The sequence below is a fragment of the Drosophila serrata genome, unplaced genomic scaffold (assembly GCF_035046125.1).
Source record: "Drosophila serrata isolate PLE 108 unplaced genomic scaffold, ASM3504612v1 contig_255, whole genome shotgun sequence".
Classification (NCBI taxonomy): Eukaryota; Metazoa; Arthropoda; class Insecta; order Diptera; family Drosophilidae; genus Drosophila; species Drosophila serrata.
The window spans coordinates 111,247-137,886 of NW_028257153.1; the positions used below are offsets into that span (position 1 = coordinate 111,247).

The window sequence follows — 26,640 nt, forward strand, 5'->3', positions numbered from 1 at the left end:
CGAGTGTAAAAAATGCGAATCATATATTTCATCTGCTTAGCCTAGCTTATCTAAGGTTGGCGAAGGCGAGGCGAATTCGCGAAGAGCGCGAGAGAGCTTTATTGCGCTCTCGCCTTCGCCCTAAACTAACTACACTAGACTTCACAAATTATGACTTCAGCCAACACCGGCCCCGTTGAACGCCTCCACGGCTTCAACCTCCTGGAAGCGGCGCCAGCTTGTGGATCGCCCTTCGGAAGATGGCTCCATCGCTCCGTCTAAGGTCGACGACCCTGACCATGCCGTCCTCCCCTGCGTGCGTTGCGACGATCCGTCCGAGGAGCCACTGTTGAGGCGGCAGGTTGTCCTCTGCCACTATGACGAGCTGTCCCTCCTTGACGTTCTCCTGGTCGTGGTGCCACTTGCCTCGTATTTGAAGGCCCAGCACATACTCCCGGGACCATCGCCGCCAAAACATTTGCTTGGCTGACGAGACAAGCCGCCATCGCCGCAAGCAGCTGAGACCCGCCTGGTCCGGGGTCCGCAGTGCTGGTGCTGCGACGAGGGGCCCGCCTGTCAGCAGGTGTCCTGGAGTGAGTGCCTCTCCGTCGCTTGGGTCCTGGCTGAGAGCTCCGAGGGGCCGCGAGTTCATCATGGCCTCGATTCCGACGAGGACTGTCCCCAGCTCTTCTGCGTTGAGGAGTGCGCCGCCCACCGCTCGTAGGAGTAGGTGCTTGGCAGTTTTGACACCTGCCTCCCATAGTCCGCCCATGTGCGGAGCCCGAGGGGGTGTGAACGCAAATTCGCATCCGCTTTTTGATGCGAATTCGCGAATCGCGTCTGCCTGCTCCTCGAGCCTCTCGCGAAGAGCCTGGAAGTGGCGACTCGCTCCGACGAAGTTCGTCGCGTTGTCGCAGTGCACGGTCTGGGGACATCCTCGGCGACCAATAAACCTTTGGAAAGCCAATAAAAAAGAGTCAGTACTTAGGTCTGAAACAATTTCTAAATGAACCGCCTTGGACGCAAAACAAACAAATAATGCAATGTAGGACTTATATGGGGGCCTTCCTCGTATTTTCAATGTCGTATAAACAGGGCCACAAAAATCAACGCCACATATTGCAAATGGGCGGAGAGCACGGAGTCTTTCTGCGGGAAGATTTCCCATAATTTGAGTCATCAGTCGGGGCTTGTATTTAAAACAGCGCACACACGATCGAACTGTCTGACAGCAGAGTTCCTGAGCGTTTATGGTCCAAATACGCTGTCGTAGGATGCTCACAAGTGCTCGAGGGCCGACATGAAAATTTGTGTGGTGCAGATGCCGGACGTAGCTCTGCACAAATTGGGAGCGTTTCGTCAACAGCAAGGGAAACTTGGCATCGTAGGATATAGGAGCGTTTGCTAGTCGCCCCCCAACTCGCAACAACGAAAAATTGCACCAAGTGCCGGTGTCTTCATGGATGAATGGGTTCAACCGCTGAAGACTTGGGCCGACCTTGGAACCTTTACGAATTTTTACTATTTCTACTTGATACTCGTGACTCTGGATTATTTCGACTATCTTATTAAATGCTTCATTATATTCAGTCGGTGACAGAGTTTTTTCGAAAACTATACTCTTGTCTTTACATTTTCTTATGAAGCGGAACATATAAGCGAACACTCTCAGCAGTTTCAGGTGTGACGAGAATCCCTCGATGACGTCTAGCAAATCGGATGTTTGCACCGCAGCGGTCAGTCCGACCACAGTCTTCCTTGATTCCTGCCGCAAGACTTCCTCATCCGGTTCGAAATGAACATTTTTGGGCCAGTTCTCCTCCTCGTCCTTCAGAAATTGAGGTCCCGTAAACCAGATAGACTGTCCAATTTCGTCGACGTCACAACCTCTAGACACTATATCTGCTGGGTTCTGCTTAGTTGGAACATGCCGCCATGTAGCGTGTCCTGACCATTCCTGAATCTCCGCAACCCTGTTCGAAACGAATGTCGACAACGACGATGGATGAGATCGGATCCAATGGAGAGTGACTTCCGAATCCGACCAGTAAACGATTCGCTCGATAGGGACATTTATCAGCGGTTTGATTCTCTGGCAGAGATCTGCGAGAAGGTGAGCGGCACATAACTCAAGCCTTGGGAGCGTTTTTGTCTTGAGCGGCGCTACTTTCGACTTTGAAGTCAACAACGATACTTTGTAACCTTCGGCAGATTTGCTACGAATGTAGACGCAAGCTCCATAGGCTCTCATGGATGCGTCGGCAAAGGCATGTAATTGTACCGGTGACATCGGATCGGTATGCACAAACCGAGGAAAAGCTATCTTATCTAATTGAGACAAGGTGTTTTTTAGCATATTCCATGCCGTTTCTAAATTCAGTGGAATTGACTCATCCCAGTCTAACTTCTTAAGCCACAGTTCCTGCAATAGGATCTTTCCTTTTATTATAATGGGACTTAATAAGCCGAGGGGGTCAAACAGCTTGGATGTCACCGATAAAATGTTCCGTTTTGTCGCTCGGACACCCATGACAGAATCGTCAATTTTAAATTTGAAGGCATCTTCGCTAGGCAACCAAGATATTCCTAACGCCTTAGTTGACTCTGAGTCCGAGATAGGTATCGACTTAACTGTGCTCTCAGATGCAGTGACCTCAGGTGAGTTTGAAAACCACTTTGTCAATTCAAACCCAGCTGTTTGAAGAACCTGAGACACTTCAGACTTGATTGTCCGTAGCTCCTCTACGCATGCAGCACCAGTTAGCATGTCATCGACGTAAAAATCGGATCCAATTACGTCGGCAGCTCTAGGGAATGAAAGTTTCGCAGATTCACTCAACCTTTTTAAACACCGAATAGCAAGAAAAGGGGCTGGTCCAGTACCATATGTAACGGTGTTGAGCTTGTATAATCTCAAGGATTCAGAGGGGTCTCTTCTCCACACTATGAGTTGAAACTGCCTATCCGCTTCGTTAACCATCACTTGGCGATACATCTTTTTTACATCGGCAGTCAGGGCATACCTGTGCAGCCGGAAGCGGAGTAGAGTGGAGTACAACTCTTCTTGGATTGTCGGTCCCACCATCAAGATGTCATTTAAGGCCACCTGAGTCGACGTTTTGCACGATGCATCGAAAACAACGCGCAACTTTGTTGACGTACTCTGGGGCCTCAACACACATTGATGGGGAATGACATAATGTGGAGTGGAAGGAATTTTGTTGTCTGTAGGCGACATATGACCTAAGGCGAGATATTCTTCCATAAATTCCAAATACATGGTCTTTATGTCAGGATCTCGAGACAACCTTCTCTCAAGCGACAAAAACCGCCGTTTTGCAACATCAAAGGAATTGCCTAACCCCTTAGGGTCAGATTTAAACGGCAGCCTTACTTCAAACCGACCTGATGGCAATACCTGAGTAGTCTTCCTGTAATACTCTTCACATAATTTGTGCTCAGGCGACAGAATTTTCTTAGGATTTGGCATTTCCTCCAGTGACCAAAATTTTTGTAGCGTGGTGTCGATCGACACTAACGATTCTTCACTACAACTGAAACTATTCACAACTTGCTTCGGGGCTGCAGATTTATATCTCCCCGAGACAACCCAACCAAGAAGGGTCTTTTGAAGAGTTGGATAGTCAGGACCTTGTTTAATTTGACCAACAGCTAGCAATTCGAAAAATGATTCGGCTCCGATTAGCATATCAATTTTTTGTGACTTGTAAAAGTAGGGGTCTGCTAATGGGAGGTTCTTTGGGATCTTCCAATCGCTAACGTTCACCGATTGATCGGGGTGATAACCGGTGATCGATTTTAAAATCCAGAAATCGAACGAGAACTCACTCCCATTTATTCGTGACTTCACCACGGTGTGTATCTTTTTCTTGACTTGAGAATTGGATTCGCCAATACCAAGTAAGTTGATACACGACTCCTCTCTACGAATCTGTAAGCGGTTCGCTAATTTTTCCGTTATGAAATTCGTTTGAGACCGAGAGTCCAGAAGTGCTCGGGCTAAAACGTATTCGCCGCTTTTGGTGCGCACGCTTACGATTGACGTAGCCAAGATTACCCTGTCCAATGACGTAGCATGCATAACATGTGACGTGGAAGGCTGCTCTTGGTTAAAAGGAGGAGAAATATTCTCTTGAAGGGGTGGCAACGCTAAACTTTTATCAGGCACTGTGTATCTGTGGAGCAGAATGTGATGTGAGCGGTCACAAGCTCTACACTTTTTTCCCTTGCATTTTGACACAGTATGGCCTTTTCGCAGACAATTGATGCATAAGGAGGCTGACTTAACAAACTCGAACCTTTGCATTACAGAGAGACGCCCAAACGGGCTGCAATTCTGTAGTGAATGATCTTCTGCATTGCAATAGCTACAAGTTTGCTGAGGCTTGCTGTTGGAGGAGGAACACGAAAATGAGCTTCGATTATGTGGTTTGCTTGACGGTAATTTTTCCAGCTTTGGTTTTGTTGATTCTTCAGCCGATAAATGCTGGTATCGGCGATTTAACATTTTTTCACAATCGGACCAAAGTGGCAATGTCTCATAATCGAGCTGTTCCTCCCATTTTTGTTTGGTCACTGGGTCGACTCTATTTAATACCAAATATATCAACATTGCGTTTGAAATTTTTGTATCATCTCCTATCGATAGCAGAGAACCGTAAATCGACGAAACAGTGTCGATAAGATTTCTCAAGGAGGATGCGGATTGATGCGATATTTTCGGAAGACTAAACAATGTTGAAATATTATTCATAAAGATGAGGCATTCGTTATCGTAAACCTTTTTTAAACTGGCCATCGCCTTTTCGTAATTACTCTCGGTGACTTGGTAAGCTTTAATTGTTCCTAAAGCTTCACCAGAGAGACATGAGATTAAGTGGTTAAATTTTTCGATAACTGGAATGCTGGCATCTTTATGAACCAAAGTTTCGAAGAGGCTAATAAAATTTTTAAATTCCGAATAATTTCCACAAAATTTTGGCAATGCCAGATTCGGAAGTCGCGCACGAGTTGGTGCTGCCGCAGCTGATCCCGGAGTTTCGCTGCTGGCTGCTGTCTTAATGGCAGATAATAATGACATCAATTTTGCCTTGGTCACGATGCTAAGTTCTTCCAACTCGTCGCCATATTCATCGCCACTATCTATTTCTTCTATCTGTTCTTGGATTTGATTTGCCTTGCTAATTGAAGCATTTAAGTTTTCGAGTCGACATTTCAATTCTTCTTCTAAAATCGGAATCGAACCCTGTTCCAGCCGCTCGTTTAATCGGCGAATGGTTCTGACCCTATTTTGGAGCTTGCTTTTTAACTCCTCCAGAAGAGACTTATTCTTTGTATCATGGCTCATTTTTACGAATTAATTAAATTAATTTTCCCAAGAATTATAATAATGGCCGAAAATTATTGTTTAAAGCAGAAAGACGACGAAAGTATTAATTATAGCTTTCGAATCTAATATAAATAATATCAAATAAACACTCAATTAAAAATAATAAAAATATATATATATATAAATATTCTTTTTAATTTAATAAATATTTAATATTAATAATTAATTAATTAATATTACAAATTAATATTTTTATTTTGTTCGAAAAGTTTATTAAATATTTTTTCTGATGACAATAATTTATTTAATTGAAACGAGTCACGCAGTATCAATAATAATAGTGGGTGCAAGTGACGCCGAAAAGTGTATACCCGACCAAAACAGGGTAGCGCGTCACTTGGCGGTCCACCAATCAAATGACCGAAAAAGAGTATACCCGACAAAAACAGGGTAGCGCGTCACTTGGCGGTCCGCTAATCTAAGCGCGCCAAACTAAAAGAGCCCAACAACAACAACGACTACACCGGCACACAAGCGAAAGCGAAAACGAAAAAGTTCACCGCTGCAGCTGCTAGTATATAAGGCTTTATGTATTGGTGCGCAAGCTTGGATTAACTTCCCAACTATTAAAGCGAGTTCTAACGAGAGAGGGGGGGGCGACAGTGATTGCAATATAATACAATAAATAACATAAATAAATGTTGCGTCCAAGTGCGGTTCAATTTTATGTATGTATGTATATGTTAATTTTAGACAATATATATAATTGAATAAATACATGCAATGTTGCTCTACTATAATACGTATGTGCCAAGAATTGAAAGCGAGGTGCAATATTTCAGCACAAGACAATAAACAATAAATTTATTTTACTCCAGCTTTCAATTTTTTGCACAAATACCTCTGCTTGGTGATATATATATATAAATATATTCCAGCTGCCACTTTCCTGTGCTTCTTGCTCCCTCGTTGATGGCAGTAGTTGGAGTTAGAGTTTTTTCCCGACCGACACGGTTAATTTATTTAAATTATTTAATTAAATTTATTTAACAGCGCGTCGCGGGCAACAAATTCCTCAAGCACTAGTCACTGGCTTGTTTCACTGCACTTATGTATTTTTTTATATATTTTATATATATTTATGTCTTTATATGTATATATATATATATTGTGTCACTATCACTATTTTTAATTATTTAATTATGTTGCCTTTTGTTGTCTAGTCCACCCGGGGGCGCCATGAATTTTCTAATTAGTTTATTAGAAACATTAACAAATTAAATTACGAAAAACCGAGTTGTGGTGGCAGACGTTTGGCGAACGAAAAAAAGGTGGTGCGTGGCTTCGAGTGTAAAAAATGCGAATCATATATTTCATCTGCTTAGCCTAGCTTATCTAAGGTTGGCGAAGGCGAGGCGAATTCGCGAAGAGCGCGAGAGAGCTTTATTGCGCTCTCGCCTTCGCCCTAAACTAACTACACTAGACTTCACAAATTATGACTTCAGCCAACACCGATATACTATGAAAACAGCTGGAAAAACTTCGGAGCTCAGAATCTCCGGCTTTAACCAAGTTTTTGTGAGCACAATAACCTGAGATGCAAACGAAAGGCTATCAGAATACAAGTTAGGAAGCTTACTACGTAAGCCTCTTGCATTCTGATAGGAAATACCTAGGGAGTAGGTTAGTTTTTTGGGTCGGGATTGGAAGACGTAGAAGGCGCAGTGGTGTGATCAAGCCTGGGAAGAGTTATTCCTACAGGCCGCTTTTTCTTTTTCTTCGCTTCGAACTCCTCAACAACAATGTACTCTGGCCAGAAGTTGAGAGAGCAAATGGTGTTAAAGAGCTTGTTAGGGATATTTATTTTGAGGTATGTAGACACATCGTTGCATTCCTTGAAGGTTAATAATTCTGACGTGAGTGAGGAGTCCACCGCTATAAGAACTCCACCTCCGCGTCTGATACGGCGATCAAGCCGATATACTGTGAACACAGCTGGAAAAACTTCGGAGCTCAGAATCTCCGACTTTAACCAAGTTTCTGTGAGCACAATAACCTGAGATGCAAACGAAAGGCTATCAGAATACAAGTTTGGAAGCTTACTACGTAAGCCTTTTGCATTCTGATAGGAAATACCTAGCGAGTAGGTTAGTTTTTTGGGTCGGGATTGGAAGACGTAGAAGGCGCAGTGGTATGATCAAGCCTGGGAAGAGTTATTCCAACAGGCCGCTTTTTCTTTTTCTTCGCTTCGAACTCCTTAACAACAATGTACTCTGGCCAGAAGTTGGGAGAGCAAATGGTGTTAAAGAGCTCGTTAGGGACATGTCTTTTTGAAAGATGAAATATCCCTAGCGTAAGAAAATTTAAGCTTTTCCACCTTTATCTTTAATTTATCTGCTTTGGTGTTGCCTTGTATAAAGGCGAGAACAACTTCCGATGTTTGATCAGGAGAGAGCCGGGAGACAAAAATATTTCTCGCCGGTGGAACCGCTATAAGGGTTTTTTGCAAGGCGGATTGGTTATCTGCCGTATCATTGTCGGCCGGTATTCCGGGCCTAACAACCTGGGCAGATATATCATTAAACACGAGACTTTGAGGGGTCAATATTTGAGACCCCCCAGGGGACAAAACAGAAAGCACCGGCGGTACGGGCACTCCCGCTGCACATTCGGGTGCCGAATCTTTTCTAGCGCTCAATCTCAGCACTCTTGGAATTAATGCTGAGGTCGAGGGCTGTGCCGAGGGAGGCTGCTGCTGAGAGCCCGTTGCAGGTAGTTGGGGTCCGTCTACGTGCTGCCCACCAATTGCAGTTATTTTGCGCCTAGGAGACTCCTTTAATAGCGTAAGGCTATTAAATTGGGTGTCCAGCGGACACTGTACTTGTTCTTGAAAAGGAGAGAAAAAAAAATTAACAGATCTACGAAGATAAGAAGTGAAGAGTCTCAGCGAGAGCGAGAGAGCGTGGGAGATCAGAGTAACTAAAAAGTGCAGCGGCCAGCGAAAGCGAGCGTGGGAGATAAATAGCAAAAATAAAGAGCAAGTGACACAAAAAGGAAATGCAAAATATGCAAAAGCTAGCACTAGCAGCACAAATTAGAAAAGCTGCATGCACACGCGAAGTGAATGGGAAGTTCTTAACACAAAATTGAAAATTTAAGTTAACCCCGTTGTTTATTTTCAAACTTTAACACAAAACGAGAGCGCAAGAAAAAAACACGTCCGTTCACTTGGAAAGATTAATATAAATATGATTTTTAGTACATCTTTTTAAAGTAAATTAAATTGATCAAATTCTTTTCGACATCGTCCACAATTCATTTAATCATCCTTCGAAGTTAGGATAAATCCATATTTTTTCTCCCAACACTTTCGGGAAATTTTCGATAAAATTCTCATAGTCCATGTCACTATTTACATAATCTCGGTATATTTTATCTATTATATTCGAGGCGATCGTAGAATTAATGGTTTGGACGAAGTGTGTAGAATCAATGATATAGAGTATTCAAATAGTAAGGATTTGTGTGGCATGTAGCGACTACAAAGCTAAACGATTTTTCTTATTGCCCTAAATTAATTGTTGGTTAGAATTTATCTTAGACGGAAACCGATATCGATTAATAGTCGAAATGTTAACACTGGTGAGGGCTTTGCCAGGCTAAGCTTAGATCCGAATGGCCAAATCTAAAAAGATATTGATGCTGTAGTACGCTAGCAGAGAGTCATGTATGTTAATCCCATGTATGTTAATCAAATGTATGTTAAGCCTATGTTATATAAACCTATGTTAAGCAGATGAAATGATCATGTGAAACGGGAGAAGTGGAACATTTGGTTGTGACGAGTGAAATAAAGAAGAACGAAATAAAACGCTTGGTTTAACCTTTCACAAGGCCAAGCTTAAAATTGTTTCCAGATCGATAATTAATATCGATTCGTTCCGGCGGCCATTGTTTTTCTCCCCAAGCGGCAGCTGATACACACTTGCAGTCCTAATAAGCGAAAAAATGGAAAATAAGGGGTAAACGCGCAAAATATTGAATTGTGTGCAGGCATCCAGCCAACGTAATGGGCAATTAGTATGGTGTGTCATTATTCAGTTCGAAAGTGAGTTCATTTGCGTCTGAAGAGAAACTGTCGTTTCTAACCTGCAGCTCGCTACGATGGGTCTCAGCCAGAGTCGCCGGGGTTTGCACAGCGTTCATTGCCGCTGCTGCTGCCGCCTTGTTGCGCAGTAGTTTTGTGTTCAACGTTCCGTAGAGAACCAAAAGGAGATTTCCGAAATTCACGGAAATTGGCCCATAGAAGGAGCTCTCGTGTACGCCCCACATAGCGTCACTAACAAAGATCGATGACTAGAGAGCCATATCTAACTTAACGTCATTTTGTTAACTTTGCCTTCGCTCGGCAAGAGCGAGCTGCGCCTCGTTTTTTTTTTCGGCCATAACCTAAAAGTTATAGGAACAGAATTACAAGGAGGTATAGGCCTTATGACCAAATCGAACTAAAATTTCATTTTGATAAAAAAAATATTATTAAAAAAAGGAAAGAAATAGACAAAAAAATATGGGTATACGCTATTTAAAAGAACTGAGAAATATAGAGCAAGTTTAATAATTTTTACCATCGACTGCTTGGATTCCCTATATGCACACACGAAAATAAAATTTGCCACAGAACATCTATTTGTAAAATGAAATAATTGAGACAGCCGATGGAGTATGCGGGGTCTAATTGAAATGAGTAAGAATACTTTGGGTTGTATCGATAGGTGCTAATTTGTCATTAGCACATTTGTCAGAAACTTGGCTGATCCGTCAAAAATCATGGTAGGTGGGTTATTTGGATGCAGTCTTTGCATTTGCTAGAGACTTAATAGCCACCTTGCTGCCTAAATATATCCTTACCTTGAAATTCTGATGGTGGCTATTTAATAAATATCAGTATTGCGAGTACCATCGCCTAGAACACTACTCCCCAGTTCTCGGCAAAGATTTCGGTCTCTACCCCGTAGCTCATCCTCGAGCTGTCGGTGTAGGGTGATACCTCATCTGGCATTAGTTACACTACCTAGGGTATATAGTAGTATAAGCATTGCTCTTACCCGATAGTTTATCACGCTCAGGATAAGCCTTAAGCCGTACCTGAGTTCCTGATAAAATGTTCTGTTGGTATTGTAACGAATTTCTGCCGTGATCGGGCCACGGGCATAGTTCACAATGGAAGGCCGAGCGGAACTTTTTAACGGGTGTGGCTGCCTAGAACCCGGTCGGACCCACTTACTCGTCCAGATCTCTACCTGGCCCCATGTGTCAAAGTGGTTATTTCTTCGCTTTTCTTTATTAGTGATCAGAGAAGCGTGCTTTTCCGGACACGTTCGTAATAAGAAGAAGAAGAAGAAAACGAGAGCGCTTAGAGGGACCAGGTATCCTGGCTGCCAAAAGCTCTCATAATTGCGCTTATGAGAACATTAGAATTCGTCAAATTAAACGGACAACGTATTGTTCTTAAGTTCCAGTTTTAACATTAAAAAAATTCTTTTCCTCTATAGAGAACTGAAATTGTACCTCACTATTAGTCACTCATGGATAGAGCAAATTTTCAAGAATGTAACTCTATATTCCAAGCGATTTCAGCAATAACACGAATATGTACCAGCGGTGGTTACTGGTCATGTTCAGGCAATTAAAACCACAGAATATTTTTTCACTTCATAACTTTTATTTTAAAGTATTTAATTCGCTCGATGGTAGCGTTAATATTCAATTATACGGTTATGAAGATGTTGGCTGATGATAAATTGGGATTGTTTATTAATAAAAAGCACATTAAATCTTAATAGCTTAATGAAAACAAGTATATGTGCAGATTTTAATAATCATCTATTTTTTTATAGATAACCATACAGATTTTTCAGGTATGCAAATTTGTATTCTAATCTAAAATAAGCATCCCCTCCATTCATAGTTCGTATACCGTTGTAGGGTATTATAATTTCAGTCAGAAGTTTGCAAAGCAGTGAAGGGGTCATTTCCGACCATATAAAGTATATATATTTTTGATCAACATCCGAGTCGATAGATGTCCTTCTGTCCGTCTGTTCTTCTATCCGTATGTCCTTTTGTACGTCTGACTTTTCTACGCAAACTAGTTTCTCAGTTTTAAAGCTAACTGAATGAAACTTTGTAGTTAGCCTTCTACATACTCTCACTCGTATAAATGTCGGAACGGGCCGGATCATATGACTTGGCTTCGTGGCTTTACCGGATGCACTTGTTAATATTTTAATTGCCTACGGCATTTTAATTGGTTTTAATTAGCTAGTTCGGTTTTTAATTAAGTTCAAATTACAAGGAGGTATAGGCCTTATGACCAAATCGAACTTATATTTCAGTCCTAGTTTAAAGGAAAGCTTCTTCTATTAGATCTTCATCTATGGTGATGTGGAAAGTGCTGACTTATTGAGTCAGCTCAATTTTCACCAAGTAGAAATACTAGATCCTATATGCCCTTAGTGTTGCGCTACTGTAAAACCTCTTTTTAAATTGCATGAACCTTTTAGAGTCATATGAGCAAATTATATGGATTACAAATTATAATGAAAAGACACTTGCTTGGTTTCAAATGGGGTACTTGAGTGTACTGACCAAAGTGCATCAACGTTCATATGTATTACTATTTTTTTATTATTTTAGAATTTGGGTTTTACAATGGGGAAATAAATAAAAAAAAATCGATCTCTTTTAAAATATTTTCATTTGCTCTGGGATCTAGCTAATTTGTATTTTATCAAAATATTTTGGTTTTAATTTCATGAAAATCGGATGAATATATTGCATAGCTGCCATACGAACGCTCAGTAAATGTACAGAACTATAAATAAAATATTTGTAAAACTGTAAATTAAATATATATTTAGGTGAACAGAAATACGTTTTATTTATATTATGTTTGATAAAAAAATATTATTAAAAAAAGGAAAGAAATAGACAAAAAAATATGGGTATACGCCATTTAAAAGAACTGAGAAATATAGAGCAAGTTTAATAATTTTTACCATCGACTGTTTGGATTCCCAATATGCACACACGAAAATAAAATTTGCCACAGAACATCTATTTGTAAAATGAAATAATTGAGACAGCCGATGGAGTATGCGGGGTCTAATTGAAATGAGTAAGAATACTTTGGGTTGTATCGATAGGTGCTAATTTGTCATTAGCACATTTGTCAGAAACTTGGCTGATCCGTCAAAAATCATGGTAGGTGGGTTATTTAGATGCAGTCTTTGCATTTGCTAGAGACTTAATAGCCACCTTGCTGCCTAAATATATCCTTACCTTGAAATTCTGATGGTCGCTATTTAATAAATATCAGTATTGCGAGTACCTCCGCCTAGAACACTACTCCCCAGTTCTCGGCAAAGATTTCGGTCTCTACCCCGTAGCTCATCCTCGAGCTGTCGGTGTAGGGTGATACCTCATCTGGCTTAGTTACACTACCTAGGGTATATAGTAGTATAAACATTGCTCTTACCCGATAGTTTATCACGCTCAGGATAAGCCTTAAGCCGTACCTGAGTTCCTGATAAAATGTTCTGTTGGTATTGTAACGAATTTCTGCCGTGATCGGGAAACGGGCATAGTTCACAATGGAAGGCCGAGCGGAACTTTTTAACGGGTGTGGCTGCCTAGAACCCAGTCGGACCCACTTACTCGTCCTGATCTCTACCTGGCCCCATGTGTCAAAGTGGTTATCTCTTCGCTTTTCTTTATTAGTGATCAGAGAAGCGTGCTTTTCCGGACACGTTCGTAATAATAAGAAGAAGAAGGAAACGAGAGCGCTTAGAGGGACCAGGTATCCTGGCTGTCAAAAGCTCTCATAATTGCGCTTATGAGGGAATTCGCGGCTTCTCGCATTGCCAACGGCCATAAATATCGCGGACTCTTTGAATCTGGCGGTTTTCGTTACATTAGCCCCCTCTCAGACTCGAGCGTCCTGGCAATTACCTGGGATTCGGGTCCCGATATGGTGACAGGCGGTGTACGTTTCCTTGGTAGACGGATCTCGTACACTAGATCAGAGTGACGTCGGATGAAGGTGGCGGGTCCAATCCGACTGCAACTTAGGGCATCGTCCCACCCTTCGAGTAGGAGCGTATAGCCATACTTCGTCTCCAACGACGAACTCCACTGGGTGCGACCGAAGGAGGTAGCGTGACTTGTTGACGTTGGCGGCCGCAATTAAATGTTGTCGTCCAATCTGCTGCGTTTGTCGAAGGCGGTTCTGCATTTGGTCTACGAATGCGGGGTAACTTTCCGGATTCGGGGACGGTCGCCCATACAACAATTTGCTTGGTAGCCGGAGCTCGCGTCCCAGTGTTAGTAGCGTCGGTGAGAACCAAGTCGCTAGCGGCAACAATTGGTCCCAGTTGCGTTGATCTGCGGCAGCAAATTTCGCCAGATAGTCCAGAAGAGTTCGGCTAATGCTCTCAACCATTCCGTCCGATTGAGGGTGGAACGGTGTAGTACAAGTCTTTTCCACGTCAGGCAGGTTCAGGCAAGCTTGCAATCCTTCTGACTCAAGGTTTCGTCCTTAATCCGATGCATTCCGGCAAATTTGGTGAAGTAGCATATCACTACAGCAATGTACGGGTTTCCTAGTGCTGTTGTGGGCAGCGGACCCAGTATGTCGATCGCAAGATGCTCGAATGGAGCGCCTAGAACTTTGGGCTGCAGTTGTTCTACCGTTCGACGAGTAGGTCCTTTTCTGGCATTGCAATCGATACAGCGGTCACACCAAATGGCTACGTCGGCGGTTTGTCCGATCCAAAAATAGCGTTTCTTCAGCTTGGCAATCGTCTTTTTTTATGCCAAAGTGTCCACCGGTCGTGGAGTTATGGGCGCTTCGAATTGCTCCTTCCTAAAAAGAGCGAGGTACTACCAGAGCTGGGTCTGCCGTTTTGTAGTAATCATCAGCAGGCCTTTATCCATGAAGAGCTGCTCGAACAAATGCCAATAAGCTTTTACTTAGGAGCTTTCATTCCATGTTGCAGGTTTTACTGGTCGCTCTCCCTTCTCTACCCATTGCAAAATGAAGGCGAGAGTGGGGTCCTTTTCCTGGCTGCGAGCGATGTCGAGGGTCGACGACTTTTTGAACCCTTTCTGGACACGCTCTTAAGCCCTTTCGGCTAACAATGTGACCCAGATAGTTAACTTCGGTCCGAAAGAAATGACACTTGTTCGGGCGCAGCTTCAGCCCTACGCTCTGCAATCTATCGCGGACTTGCTGCAAGTGATCCAGGTGCTACTCGGCGGTACGAGAATGTACGATGAGGTAAACCAGAGTGAATTTCCGAGTAGAACCGGAGAACAAACCGTCCATCAATCGCTCAAGCCAAACGGCATTACGTTGAACTCGAACAGACCAGCGTTGCACGTAAGCGCTGTCTTAGTAGCCACTCTGGAGGTCCATGGTAGAGAACCAGCAGGGAGAATGCTCCATCCCCGTCTACTCTTGGGCTCGATGTGGGCATAGGCTCCACGGGCTCCACCTGTCGCACTATCATTCATGTATTCCTGTGTAGAGGTGGAGAGCTATCGATGGCACTATCGACACTATCGATGGTTTGGCGCTATCGCACCGCCATCGATGACAGCCCTGCACTATCGATAGTTTTGCACGCGGCTTATCACATCACAAAGAAAAAATAAAGTTGAAAGTGGAACGCCAAAATATAGTGAAAAGCTAAAGTATAGCTGAAAGTAAAAATCTCCTAATGCTCTTTTTAAAAAAGAATTAGTTTTGTACTTCTTTTCCGCTCGAATACACAGTTCGACGATGTACTTTTTATACAATCCCTAATCAAAAAAATAAATTAGTTAATTAATTTTTTATTTTTAAAGAGCTAAAAATATAATAAAGTTTTGTTCGAATTTCATTTTATAGCTTTTTTTACATCTAAAAATTAAAAAGCATAACACTACCGATAGTACTATCGACACTATCGATGGTTTGAGAAAAATAATCGCTCACTATCGATGGCGACGACTATCGATAGTTCTCCACCTCTATTCCTGTGCGCTAAGGTTCACTAGGTGCAGAGTGTTGGTGTCGCTTGAGGTGTGCACCAAGGTGCTGCCTAAGAGAACATGGGGCGGCAGTTGAGAGCTTCCACGTTCCAGCAATGCCAGAGGAAGCAGTTTTTCCGACCTGCACCGAACTGCTACGTGGGTGTCGCTATTTACTGTTAAACATATATATTTCTGCGAAATATAAACATTAAGAATGTCATGCTCCTCCTAAGCCACGGCCATCTGGCTGCAGTGTCTCTCTATCTCCTTCAGGCGGTTGATCAAAGACTGCAGCTCTTCGGCGTTGCACACAAACTCCACGACGGTTACTCGCTCTCCACTACTCGGCCGGAAGTTACCCAGATTGATGTTGAAGCTAGCTACACCAGTGCTGCAATCGGAAGTGGAGGACTTCACATCGCAGGCGATGCGCCATTGGATGTCGGTGATGTGCGGAAAATTGTGGCCCAGTTGCAACTGCCGCAGCACCAGATCCTTGCGATTGTCCTCGTACACGCGGGCTAGCTCCTCGATGGCCACGCTGTTAATGGACAGCTGATCCAACTGTTGGCGGAGCGTGAAGCCATCCCAGCCGTTCTTGGTGGCCAGCGAGAGCAGGGTGACAACAGCATATTCACTTTGCTTGGCACAGGCCGCGTTGCTGGCATAAATCTCCGGCACGGGGGCAATAGTTGCATCCGGGTGAAGGGTTAGTTTCAGCGCGTTTGCGATGAGTATCTTGGTCAGAGCGGGCGTAATAATGTTGCCCAGGCTTTTGAGACCGGCCACCACGGTTGCGGAGAGCAGTCCACTCTCCTCAGTGGTTGCATCCACAGCGGGAGGCTTCTCCGTTTGCGTCGCCATGTGGCAACCACTTCTTCCTCAATGGATTATTCGTATCAAGCTATAATTAATAATTATTAGAGCCAAAGCGGCTGTAAACAATAACAAACAATAAACGCGCTTAACAGCACTTACTAACAGAACTGGCGGAATACAGGTGGGTGCAGTCGAATAAAATAATTTTCGAGGCTGGGTATTCGGGGCATTTAGCGGCAGAGATCACCACGGGAGCGGTAACTGAAGATCCCTTAGATCCACGGTGGTCTCATGGCGCAGCAGAAAGTCCATACCCAAGAGGCTAGGGATGCTGCCCTCCACCAGCAAGAACTCGTGGGTGACCGGCCTCCCGACAATTTCCAGTCTGGCGTTGACTCAAGCGGTGGCCACGAATTGTTCTGCCGAGGCTCCTTGTAGAGTCACTTGGCACAGTGTACTCGGAAGTCGTTCTGGCAGAACACTAACACTTAGTAAGGAGACAGTGGTACCGGTCACAACATCAACACAACATCAAACAATGTAAATGTGGGGCTTTTGGGGTGGGCCGTCAGCCTCCGCCCCGAGAAGTTGACGGCAGTTAGTTTCCCGAGGACGACACGGGGAGGAACCTGGGCCGGCCTTGTCGTTTCTGCGAGGACCTCGGTTTCCTCCTCCGGGTGCGCCGATGTGATTAGCCGATTACATCAGCCGATCGCAGGCACCGCGGCGACAGTCATCACGGCGGCCGGTGGGCGTCGTCGACATTGTGCTGCGATGCGGCAAGCCAAGTCGAGGGCCTCTGCCAGCGATCGCGGATTGCTGCTGATGATAGGGACCTGGTATCCGGACTCCCGGATGATACTCTATGATACTGTTATACGTCGCGTGCGCAACTCGCCCAGGACGCATCTGTCCAAACGCTCCAGCTCCATTGCGAAGTCTTCGAAGGACTCTCATTTTCAATTAAAAGGCGTGATAGCCGGCTTTGTTTGCTTTTGAAATGTTCGCGCATAGCGGCGGTTACGGCGTCATACGAGAGGAGCGTGGCCTCCGGGAGGGTGGCGTGAAAGCGCTGGGAGCGCCCTCGAAGGCTTGTATACAGCTCCTGCATCTCTTCCCCTCTGACCAGTGGTATTCCTCGGCCATGTCGTCTAAAAGGCGCTGAAATTCCGGCAAGGGACGGCTGCCGTCGAAATTAGGTCGCACGCTGTAAGCGTGCCGCGCCTGTCCGGAGTCCACGTTTGATGCCTCACCTACGCGCAAGGTGCTCGCGGAGTGGTGATCGCTTCTGGCTGGCGGCATGCTGGCTGTCGTCGCCCACATTTGCTCGAACTACTGGTGAAGCGACTGATCCAAAGTGTCCACTATTTACTCCATTCGTCGGAACGAGGAGTCGACAGCTCGGTCCACGGCGTCCAGCGATGCGACCCCATCTCGCAGCTCTCCCTGGTTATCACCTTCGGACAAGGCCAGACGGCGGTAGCGAGCGGAACTCTTCGCAACACCAATGTAACGAATTTCTACCGTGATCGAGCCACGGGCAGAGTCCCTTACGGAAAGCCGAGCGGAACCTTTTTATTGGTGTAGCTGCCTAGAACCTGGTCGGTCCCACTTACTCGTCCTGATCTCTACCTGGCCCCATGTGTCAAAGTGGTTATTTCTTCGCTTTTCTTTATTAGTGATCAGAGACGCGTGCTTTACCGGACACGTTCGTAAGAAGAAGTGAAGGAAACGAGAGCGCTTAGAGAGACCAGGTATCCTGGCTGTCAAAAGCTCTAATAATTGCGCTTATGAGGGAACAGTATTATATTTAGAATGGCATTCAGAGCTACTACGAAGCGGGATCTTAGTGTTCACGGGGAATCTCCGCTTGACGATCTTTATACTCTTGTGAATTTCTGGGTGCTCCAGTGCTCCGTATGTAAATATGTGTCTTACAACTGCTGTGTAGAGCCAAATTAAATTCTTGGATCAGTGCACCAGTTTGTTTTACTCTTTTCTTGATGTTTTATTTCTATGACAGTTGCGCAACCAGTATCCCTCGCAGAAACTTTGCCTGCCGTGATAGTTTCAGTTCTGTACCATTTTGAATCTGGGCATCTTTGTGCTCATTATAAAGAGCATAAATTCTGTTTAGCCTGGGCTGATTCCAAATCCACAGGCTTTTGCCCAAGAATTAAGTTTAGTGTGCGCCCTCGACATTAGGAATGCTACCACTTTTGCTCTTTCACTATTAAGTGCTTTTTATCTGTTGACCACGTTTATCAGCCAAAACAGTGAAGTGCTGCTCGTTAGCGTAGCGCCAATTAATGTTCTGATGACTTCTTCAACTCCTTTTTTGCTATGGGATCCCATGAATTTAAGTCGTTAGAAGCGCCTTCTATGCTTAATAAGTTGACCATCGTGTAGTTTTTAAATAGTATTGCCTTTTCTATGTACTGCACCACTTTGCGTAGACTTGTAACCGTGCAACTGCATTTCCTGAATGCAAGCTGTGAGTCGGTTCTTCCACTGGTAATACTATCCGTCCCAGTCTTTTTTATAAGGAATGAGGTCAGGTTAATCAGTCTGTAATCCTTGGATTGAATGTGTTCCCTATTTCCTAGTTTGGGTATGAAGACAACACTTGACTTTTCCACCGGAAGTAGATATGTTCTGTTTTTATGCATTGCAGTTCTCTCTTAGTGACTGACTTAAAGGTTTCCCAAATAACCGTTCTCTCTCTTGGTGGCTGTCTGAACGGTACCCCAAACAAACATTCTTTCTATTGGTGGCTGATTAAAAGGTCACTCACAAGCCGTTTTTTTCTTTGATGACTGACTGAAAGGCCCCTTCAAAACCGTTCTCTCTCCTGGTGGCTAACTGAAAGGTTTCCCAAACAACCGTTCACTTTATTGGTGGCTGACAGAAAGCTACCCGAATACCCTTCTCTCTCTTGGTGACTGATTAAAATGTCTCCCAAACAACCGTTCTCCCTCTTGGGGGCTGACTGAACGGTCCCCTAAACAACCGTTCTCACCCATGGTGTCTGATTTAAAAGGTCCCCCACAAACCGGTGTCTCCCTCGGTGACTGACTAAAAAGGTCCCCAAAACAAACATTTTCTCCCTTGGTGGCTGACTTAAAGGTGTCCCAAACAACCGTTCTGTCTATTGGTGGCTGACTAAAATGTCCCCGGATCTCTCTCTTGATAGCTGACTGAAAGGTACCCCAAAAAACCGTTCCATCTCTTGATGTCTGTCTCAAAAGGTCACCTAAAAAACTGTTCTCTCCTTTTTGCGGCTGAATGATTGATCCTCCAAATAACCGTTCTCTCTCTTGATGGCTGACTGAGAGGTCAACCAAATATCGTTCTCTCTATTGGTGGCTGAGTAAAAGCTACCCAAAAACCGTTCTTTCTTTTGATTCCTCATCCAAACAACTGTTCTCTCTGTCCGAGAGGACCCACAAAAACTGTTCTCTTTCTTGTTGGCTGACTAAATGTCCTCCAATCAACCGTTCTTTCTGTTGGTGGCTGACTGAAAGCCCAATTACAGTTCCGTCCCTTGGCGACTAACTGAAAGGTCCCCCAAAAATCGTTGTCTCCTTTGGTGACTGACTGAAAGGTTTCCCAAACAAACGTTATCTCTTTTGGTGGCTAACTGAAAGGTACCTCAAAAGCCGTTGTTTCTCTTTGTCGACTTTTTAAAAAGTCCCCCAAAAACGTTTCTCTCTCCTGGTGGCTGTTTGAAAGGTCCCCGAAACAACCGTTCTCTCTCTTTGGCGGATGATAGATTGTCCGCAAAACATCCGTTCTCACTCGTGGTGACTGACTGAAAGTTCCCCCAAAAACCAATGTCTCAGTTGGCGACTGACTGAAAGGGCCCTCACCAACCGTTGTCTCCCTTAGTGAATGACTGAAAGGTTTCCCAAATAACCGTTCTCTTTGTTAGTGGCTGACAGAACGGTATCCAAAAACCGTTGTCTCCCCAACCGCTCTCTCCCTTTGGCGGCTGACTTGAAGGTCCTCCAAAACCCCTTTCTCTCTTGGTGGCTGACTGAAATGTCCTCCACATAACCGTTTTATCTCGTGGTGGCTGACTGAGAGGTCCCCCAAACCGTGTTGGTGGCAGAGTGAAAGGTCCTCCAAATTGAATCGGTCCAATTGGTTAAGTCCGCTTCAAATACAGTGCATTGCAACGACCACAACACTATTATCAGAGCAGGCAGAAGACCCATGAAAGTCATGCAAGACAATTAAATGCACTCACAAACAATAGAGTAGCAGATGTAATTGTTGCCAAAAATGTGGAACGGTGAAATTTTATTCTCAAACGTCGGAAAATAAATCAAAAAATATAGTTTATCATCTCGCTCTCATCTTATGATATTCACCTTAGAAATATTCCATAGAAATTTAAATTTTTAAAGCTCATTGTATATCATTGTTGCAGCACAGCAAGCCCCGCCCCACATGTACTGCTAGAGCTGGGAATCATTTAGTCCCGCGCATCTGTTCGACAAGCCTAAGTGTGGTTAACAATCGGGCATTGAATCTAGAATCGATACCCAAAAATTCTTCCCTACTTCAACGACGTTCCCAACATCACAGGATTAGATTTTTTGTGTCTGTTTTTTTTTTTATATAATAAGGCAATGGAGGCTAAAGGATAAAAGGCAAAATATTATTCCATATTTTTATAATATTATAACGAGTAACCGAATATTTTTCTCAAATTACTAATATTAGTATTATTTTTAGATGACTCATCAACAAGACTATATTTGGTTTCTTCCCCATTTGCTTTCAAAAGATCGGGATATCTGGAAATCTGTTAATTCTAGCTGCAGCGTAAAACAGTTCGAAAAAGTATGTTTTATATTAATAAATTTATCTACTGACTAATTTTACTGTTCTATCTAGGCATTCGACAGCCATTTTAGTTTAAGGTTCACTCCATTTGGAAGTCCAAATTCACCGATGCAAGAAATGATCACAGTTAAAGATTGGATGGACTCTTACAAACGCACATATGGTGACGAACCTTCTTATTACGCTGGATTTACATATGACGCAGTTTGGACATATGCTAAGGCCGCACATAAATTACTCTATGAAAACAAAACCATATTTAATAATTTAAGAAATCCCGAAGTTGTTAAAAATCTTGGTGATCTTATTCGGCAAACTAATTATAGAGGCTTGTCAGGGAATGTATCATTTGACAACGGAGAGAAAAGGTACGGATCACGTATTATTGAATTGGATGTATTGCAGTGGAGAAATAATAGTTTTAATAAAGTAGGTATTTTCAAACCAGTTTTCAAAATTAATGACACTTATAGATACACAAACGGGGGGGAATTGTTTTTAAACTTCTCAGAAATTTATTGGGCTAATGATAGGATCCCAGAAGACGGTAGATTTGATTGCAACCTATCAATATTGGCAAGAACTTTGCATGTAGACTGCAATATTATGAATACTTTTATTTTGATACTTATTTGCTTATTTACATTAGCATTTATATTTTTTGTAACGTTTTGTTTTTGGAGGCAACTGTACAGTCGTAAACTGAAACGTTCGGCAGAGATTATGAAAATGTTTGGAATCGACTTGTTATCTCCATCATTAAATAAAAATAATACTTTAGACAAATGGGAAATACCAAAAGGGAACGTGGTAGTTAATCGAAGTTTGGGGGAAGGCGCTTTTGGAATGGTTTATGGAGGGGAGGCACAGCTTTCTTCTGGGATCTGGACTGCTGTAGCCGTCAAAACATTGAAGTCTGGCCAATCTATGGAAGATCGTATAGACTTTTTGGCAGAAGCAGAGGCCATGAAAAAATTCGACCACAGAAATATTATTAAATTACTTGGCGTTTGTCTGCAAAGTGAACCCATTTATACAATAATGGAGTTTATGTTGTATGGTGACTTAAAAACATATCTATTGGCGCGTAGAAATATGGTTAATGATAAAGTGCCTGATGACTGTGATATTTCAGCAAAGTATCTTACACTCTATGCATTGGATGTGGCAAAAGGTCTCGCATATTTAGCAGAACAAAAATACGTTCACAGAGATATTGCTTGCAGAAATTGTCTTATAAATTCTTATCGAGTGGTTAAAATCGCTGATTTTGGTATGGCTCGTCCCACATTTGAAAGTGACTATTATAAGTATAATCGAAAAAGTGTTCGAAAACTTTTTCCAGTTCGATGGATGCCTCCAGAAACACTAACCTTAGGATTGTTTACCCCTGCTTCCGACATTTGGTCATTCGGGATAGTAGTCTATGAAGTGATATCTTTCGGTTCCTATCCTTATCAAGGTCTTACTAATTATCAGGTGTTGAATTACGTTAAAAATGGCAACACCCCGCAGATACCTTTAGGGATAAAGCCACAACTAGAAGGTCTCCTAAAGTCTTGCTGGAGTCAGGATGCTTCTAAACGACCAACGGCAAAAGACATCGTCGAGTATATATCAAATTATCCTCGACTCCTAACGCCTACTCTTGAATTCCCTACCGCAGAAATTGACATACCGGAATATCAAATTCATCAAAAATCCACAGTCTCGTCTACTAACATTTGTGAGACCATGCCTATTTCTAATTCTGAATATTATTCAAAAATTACTGCCGATGGCTATAGCATAATGTCTCCATTATTAAAAAGTTCATAGAGTTCAAAAATGTGTTTTCAAAATTATATGTTTTTTAAATAAAACCAACAACAGCCTTAAAGCCTAAGAGTGTAAAGGGAATTGAAATTAATAAGAAACTTCAGACAAATGTGTTCAACTGTTGTTAACCACATTAATGATACAACACGATTTTTCAATGAAACGTCCAGTCTAAATGGGCTAAAGCAATTATTCTGATCAACTCTAAAAGTAATTATTTTAAGATTAAAAGTGTATTCAAATACGATTTTAAGTCTGTGGACGAGTGAGATGCGGATTGCCATAGTGGACCAGGAGTTTGCAAAGCAACGAAGAAGACATTTCCAAAATGCATATACATTACAGATTAGAATTTAAAGCCAAGCTATTGTCATTTGGTCACCTCTGTATCTGCTTCAAAGCGATCAATTTTTTTCTAAGTGAACCTTTAAAGATTCTTCTTACTTCCATACATACATACATAAGTCATATCGCTACAAAAAGAACGATAGGGAAATTTAAAACATAAAAGGAACGCTGAATCGAAAAATTTCCTACTTTCATTAGTCACCTATACTTCTTATTTAAAGTTTTTTTGTTACAGTTTTACATTTACAGTTTGGCATTTTCGTCTACATTTAACTACAGTTTATATGGGAGAAATATAGAATCCCGATTTGCATAAAATTAAAACAAAATCGAAAATTTAGAATAATATAGAATTGCTCTATCTCGAAGTGAATGAAAATATGTTGAAAACTGAAAAAGCTATATTTTTTTATTTTATTAATTTGTCGATCGTGTAGCTATATGATATAGTAGTCCGATTTTCATAAAACTTAAATCAAAACTTCAGAATATGTCATAATGGCTATATCTAAAATTTCAAGAAAATCTGTTTAGAACTGAAGTTGTAATTTTTTCAACGATTTTTTCGATTTTTCCTATGACAGCTAGATGATACAGTCAAGTAAAAAGAAAACTGAATGCTATGGTTTAAAAACTGTGCAACTTGTTTGGGTGGAAACGGATACACAGAAACGTCTACATCGACTCGCCTGCTAATGGATATCAAGAAACATTGTATACACTTTGTTTGGTCGGAGGTGACTCCTTTACTGCGTTGCGAACTTCTGACTCAAATTAAAATAACCTGCAAGGAAATAAACTATATTAGGCTACCGTTTTTTAACATGTTTCTAATTGTGTTACTTCGAGAAATATACATTTTTAATGATTCTAATACATTTTATCTGCGGACTATATATTTTGATATCCATTCGACATTTCAAATTAGATTGTCAATGGAAAAATTTTACAAAAACTATTTTGTGCATTTAGACCTTTAACCCTCAATCCATTTTCGTAAAAGTAAATAAATAAAAATAATAATATTAAAGGGAGATATACGATTTTTTGCAGATTTTTCTAATCTCTTATATAATAAGCGATAACTTTTTTGACATTTATGTCATAAATTAAATTGATTATACATATTATATTAATACATATAAATTAAAAACTGTACAAAATAACTATATCTAAGGGTATATTTGATTTAGTACCAAGATTCATTACAATTAAATTTGTATCGAGAGTGTTACATATACAATTTCTCGATTGTTTCTACATAAGTACATACATATGTATGTTATGAAATTATTTTTAAAAATTAGAAATAAAAAAATTTGCATATTTATAAATAAGTATTTTTTTAATATGCATATTTTTACGTTTTTATATTTGTTTTTATTCCAACTTTTGATACGATAGTCCGATTTCGTACTCATTTATAACAGACACACAGAAGTGCTAATAAAATATATTCTTCTAGCTAAGAGAGTAATTTTCTGCGCGGGAATAATGATCTAATTGACAACTAAAAGGGTATACATATAAACTTTCGCCCACTGCAGTAAGCTGCACTCTTTCTTTAAACCTAATTTAGTGTCTCTAAGCTCCTATTATCTCTGAGAACCGTTTTTACGTATGACAGGTATAAAAAAGGAAAAATATAGCTTCTCTACATATAGTATATATATATATATATATATATATATATATTGATAGAAAGTTCACCAAGAGATTTGCAATAAGGGTCAACCGAATGTGTATATGAACTAAATAACAATAAATTTTACAATACTGAGAAAAAATTTAAGTAAATGAGTGGTAGAGGCGTTGCAGAGGGCGAGGATCTGACCATTCCGCCCCCCTTGCATTTACTCGGGTTGCATTAAATACCTTGGTCAATAATGGCAGGGGAGTAAATTATCCATCCGTATTTGAATGTCTTATGATATGAAAATAATATATTTTTAAATGAAAATTAAAATTCGTGAATTTATATATAGGCAATTTTCCAGAAAGGTCCACCGCTCAAAAACTAAAAATTGCTTAAAACGAGTATTTTTAACATGGTTACATAAAAAATTGGTCAGATTGATCAAGACTAAGAAAATTTTTCATTTTCTAAAATAAATTTCGAAATAATCGATGTCAAGCACGCGTAAACGCAATTTATGTTACTTTTATTGATAACGTAATAAAAAAAGGCATGTTTTGTTTCGATGCCAATCTATTAAAAAAAGTATTTTGATTTGACTTTTGATTTTTAATAACACACAGAGAATCCAAAGAGTAAATTTAAAATGGAAAGGACATATGCGATTACCAATATTCGTACAGTTTTAATTTTAATTATCGCTTTCTAAAATGTTGCAAGCGACCGGGGCTAAAATTGAATTGAAAAAATAACTACTTAATATTTTAAAATCAAACAAAATACATTATTAAGATAATTGATTGCATAATTAATTAAAATTTATTGCATTACAATTTTTTATCACGCTTCGCTTCAGAGCTTGAACTGGTTTTTTGCAAACGTGACTTCTGTTTTTGTTGCGTGCGAATGCAGTACATATTTGTGAATATCTTGAAAAAAAATCGTAGCACCAATTATAGTACTAACCAAGAGCTTTACGGTTAAAAACTTTGTAAAATTAAAATAAAGTCTTGGCACATGTTTTTTTAGTTTGAATATGTACGAATGTCGAATTCGACACCATATATGGAAATGGTATCATTTTTGGTATTCTGACATCAGTTGAGAACGGCTGAACCGTTTTGGATGAAATTGTTTGTTCAATTCCTTAAAATTACCAGACAAATGATTTTGATGACAAAAAAAATTGTTAAACCTTCTTGAAATTGTTAACCAACAGTACAACCCGTGCTTTAACGGAATATCAAATTATTATAATGAAAATGAAAAATTTCTAATTTCGAACTTGCTACAAAACATCCAGATTGAAGATCAAATTCACCATCGAGCGATCGCTTTGTTACCACCAACTAGCAATGATTATAATTATCTTCTTTTGTTGGTGATTCGGCAGTTGAACTAAATCACCGTTATGAAATTGTTAAAGAAACTAGACGACAAACAATTGTGCAATAGCAAAATTTTCTACATGAGCATAATAAATCGGTCAGATTGTTCAAAACCCTATTAGGTACAATGTATTCCGACAACCCCAAAATCAATTCAATACTCCCACAATCAATGAAGTGACATTGGTATTGTTGGCGAAATGTGAATTCACGGCATATTCTCAAACGTCGGGATAATGGACAATAGCAGCGCTTGTACGAGACCCATCGATCATGTGCAATATGAGATGGCCAGAAATTTCGAATCTGTTGCTGCTTGGACAAAAACCCAGTGATACCATTGTACGAGTTATCCATAAGCAAGAGAGTACTTATGT

The 26,640-nt window shown here is 41.3% G+C and overlaps 3 protein-coding genes across 3 annotated transcripts in view; 1 reads left to right on the forward strand and 2 right to left on the reverse strand.

Moving 5' to 3' along the window:
* On the reverse strand, nucleotides 1-9,661 carry LOC147643635 (uncharacterized). Its single transcript, XM_086832921.1, has 2 exons — nucleotides 9,479-9,661; nucleotides 1-3,085 (listed from the first exon to the last, which is right to left on the reverse strand). The coding sequence occupies exons 1-2, from the start codon at nucleotides 9,659-9,661 to the stop codon at nucleotides 194-196; spliced, it is 3,075 nt and encodes a 1,024-aa protein (XP_086689047.1). The 3' UTR covers nucleotides 1-193.
* The window catches only part of LOC110182648 (gamma-aminobutyric acid type B receptor subunit 1-like), a 101,559-nt gene extending 80,688 nt beyond the window's left edge, over nucleotides 1-20,871 (forward strand). The window contains exons 4-5 of the mRNA XM_086832920.1: nucleotides 11,227-11,247; nucleotides 20,655-20,871. Coding sequence (XP_086689046.1) covers nucleotides 11,227-11,247; nucleotides 20,655-20,686 — 53 coding nt within the window. The 3' untranslated portion in view covers nucleotides 20,687-20,871. The remainder of the gene's footprint in view (nucleotides 1-11,226; nucleotides 11,248-20,654) is intronic.
* Nucleotides 15,573-16,397, reverse strand: LOC110182646 (COMM domain-containing protein 3-like). The gene has a single exon (XM_020950714.2). It carries the CDS (start codon nucleotides 16,265-16,267, stop codon nucleotides 15,632-15,634), a length of 636 nt encoding a protein of 211 aa, XP_020806373.2. The 5' UTR covers nucleotides 16,268-16,397; the 3' UTR covers nucleotides 15,573-15,631.
* Nucleotides 20,872-26,640: the final 5,769 nt, after the last annotated feature.

What these genes read in the sequence shown, in the direction of transcription:
- LOC147643635 (XM_086832921.1), bottom strand. Translation starts at nt 9,661, where the DNA reads ATGTGGGGCGTACACGAGAGCTCCTTCTATGGGCCAATTTCCGTGAAT. An exon ending in CCCATCGTAGCGAGCTGCAG is followed by an intron (nt 3,086 to 9,478) that starts GTTAGAAACGAC and finishes ACGTCGACTCAG; the next exon opens with GTGGCCTTAAATGACATCTT.
- LOC110182646 (XM_020950714.2), bottom strand. Translation starts at nt 16,267, where the DNA reads ATGGCGACGCAAACGGAGAAGCCTCCCGCTGTGGATGCAACCACTGAG.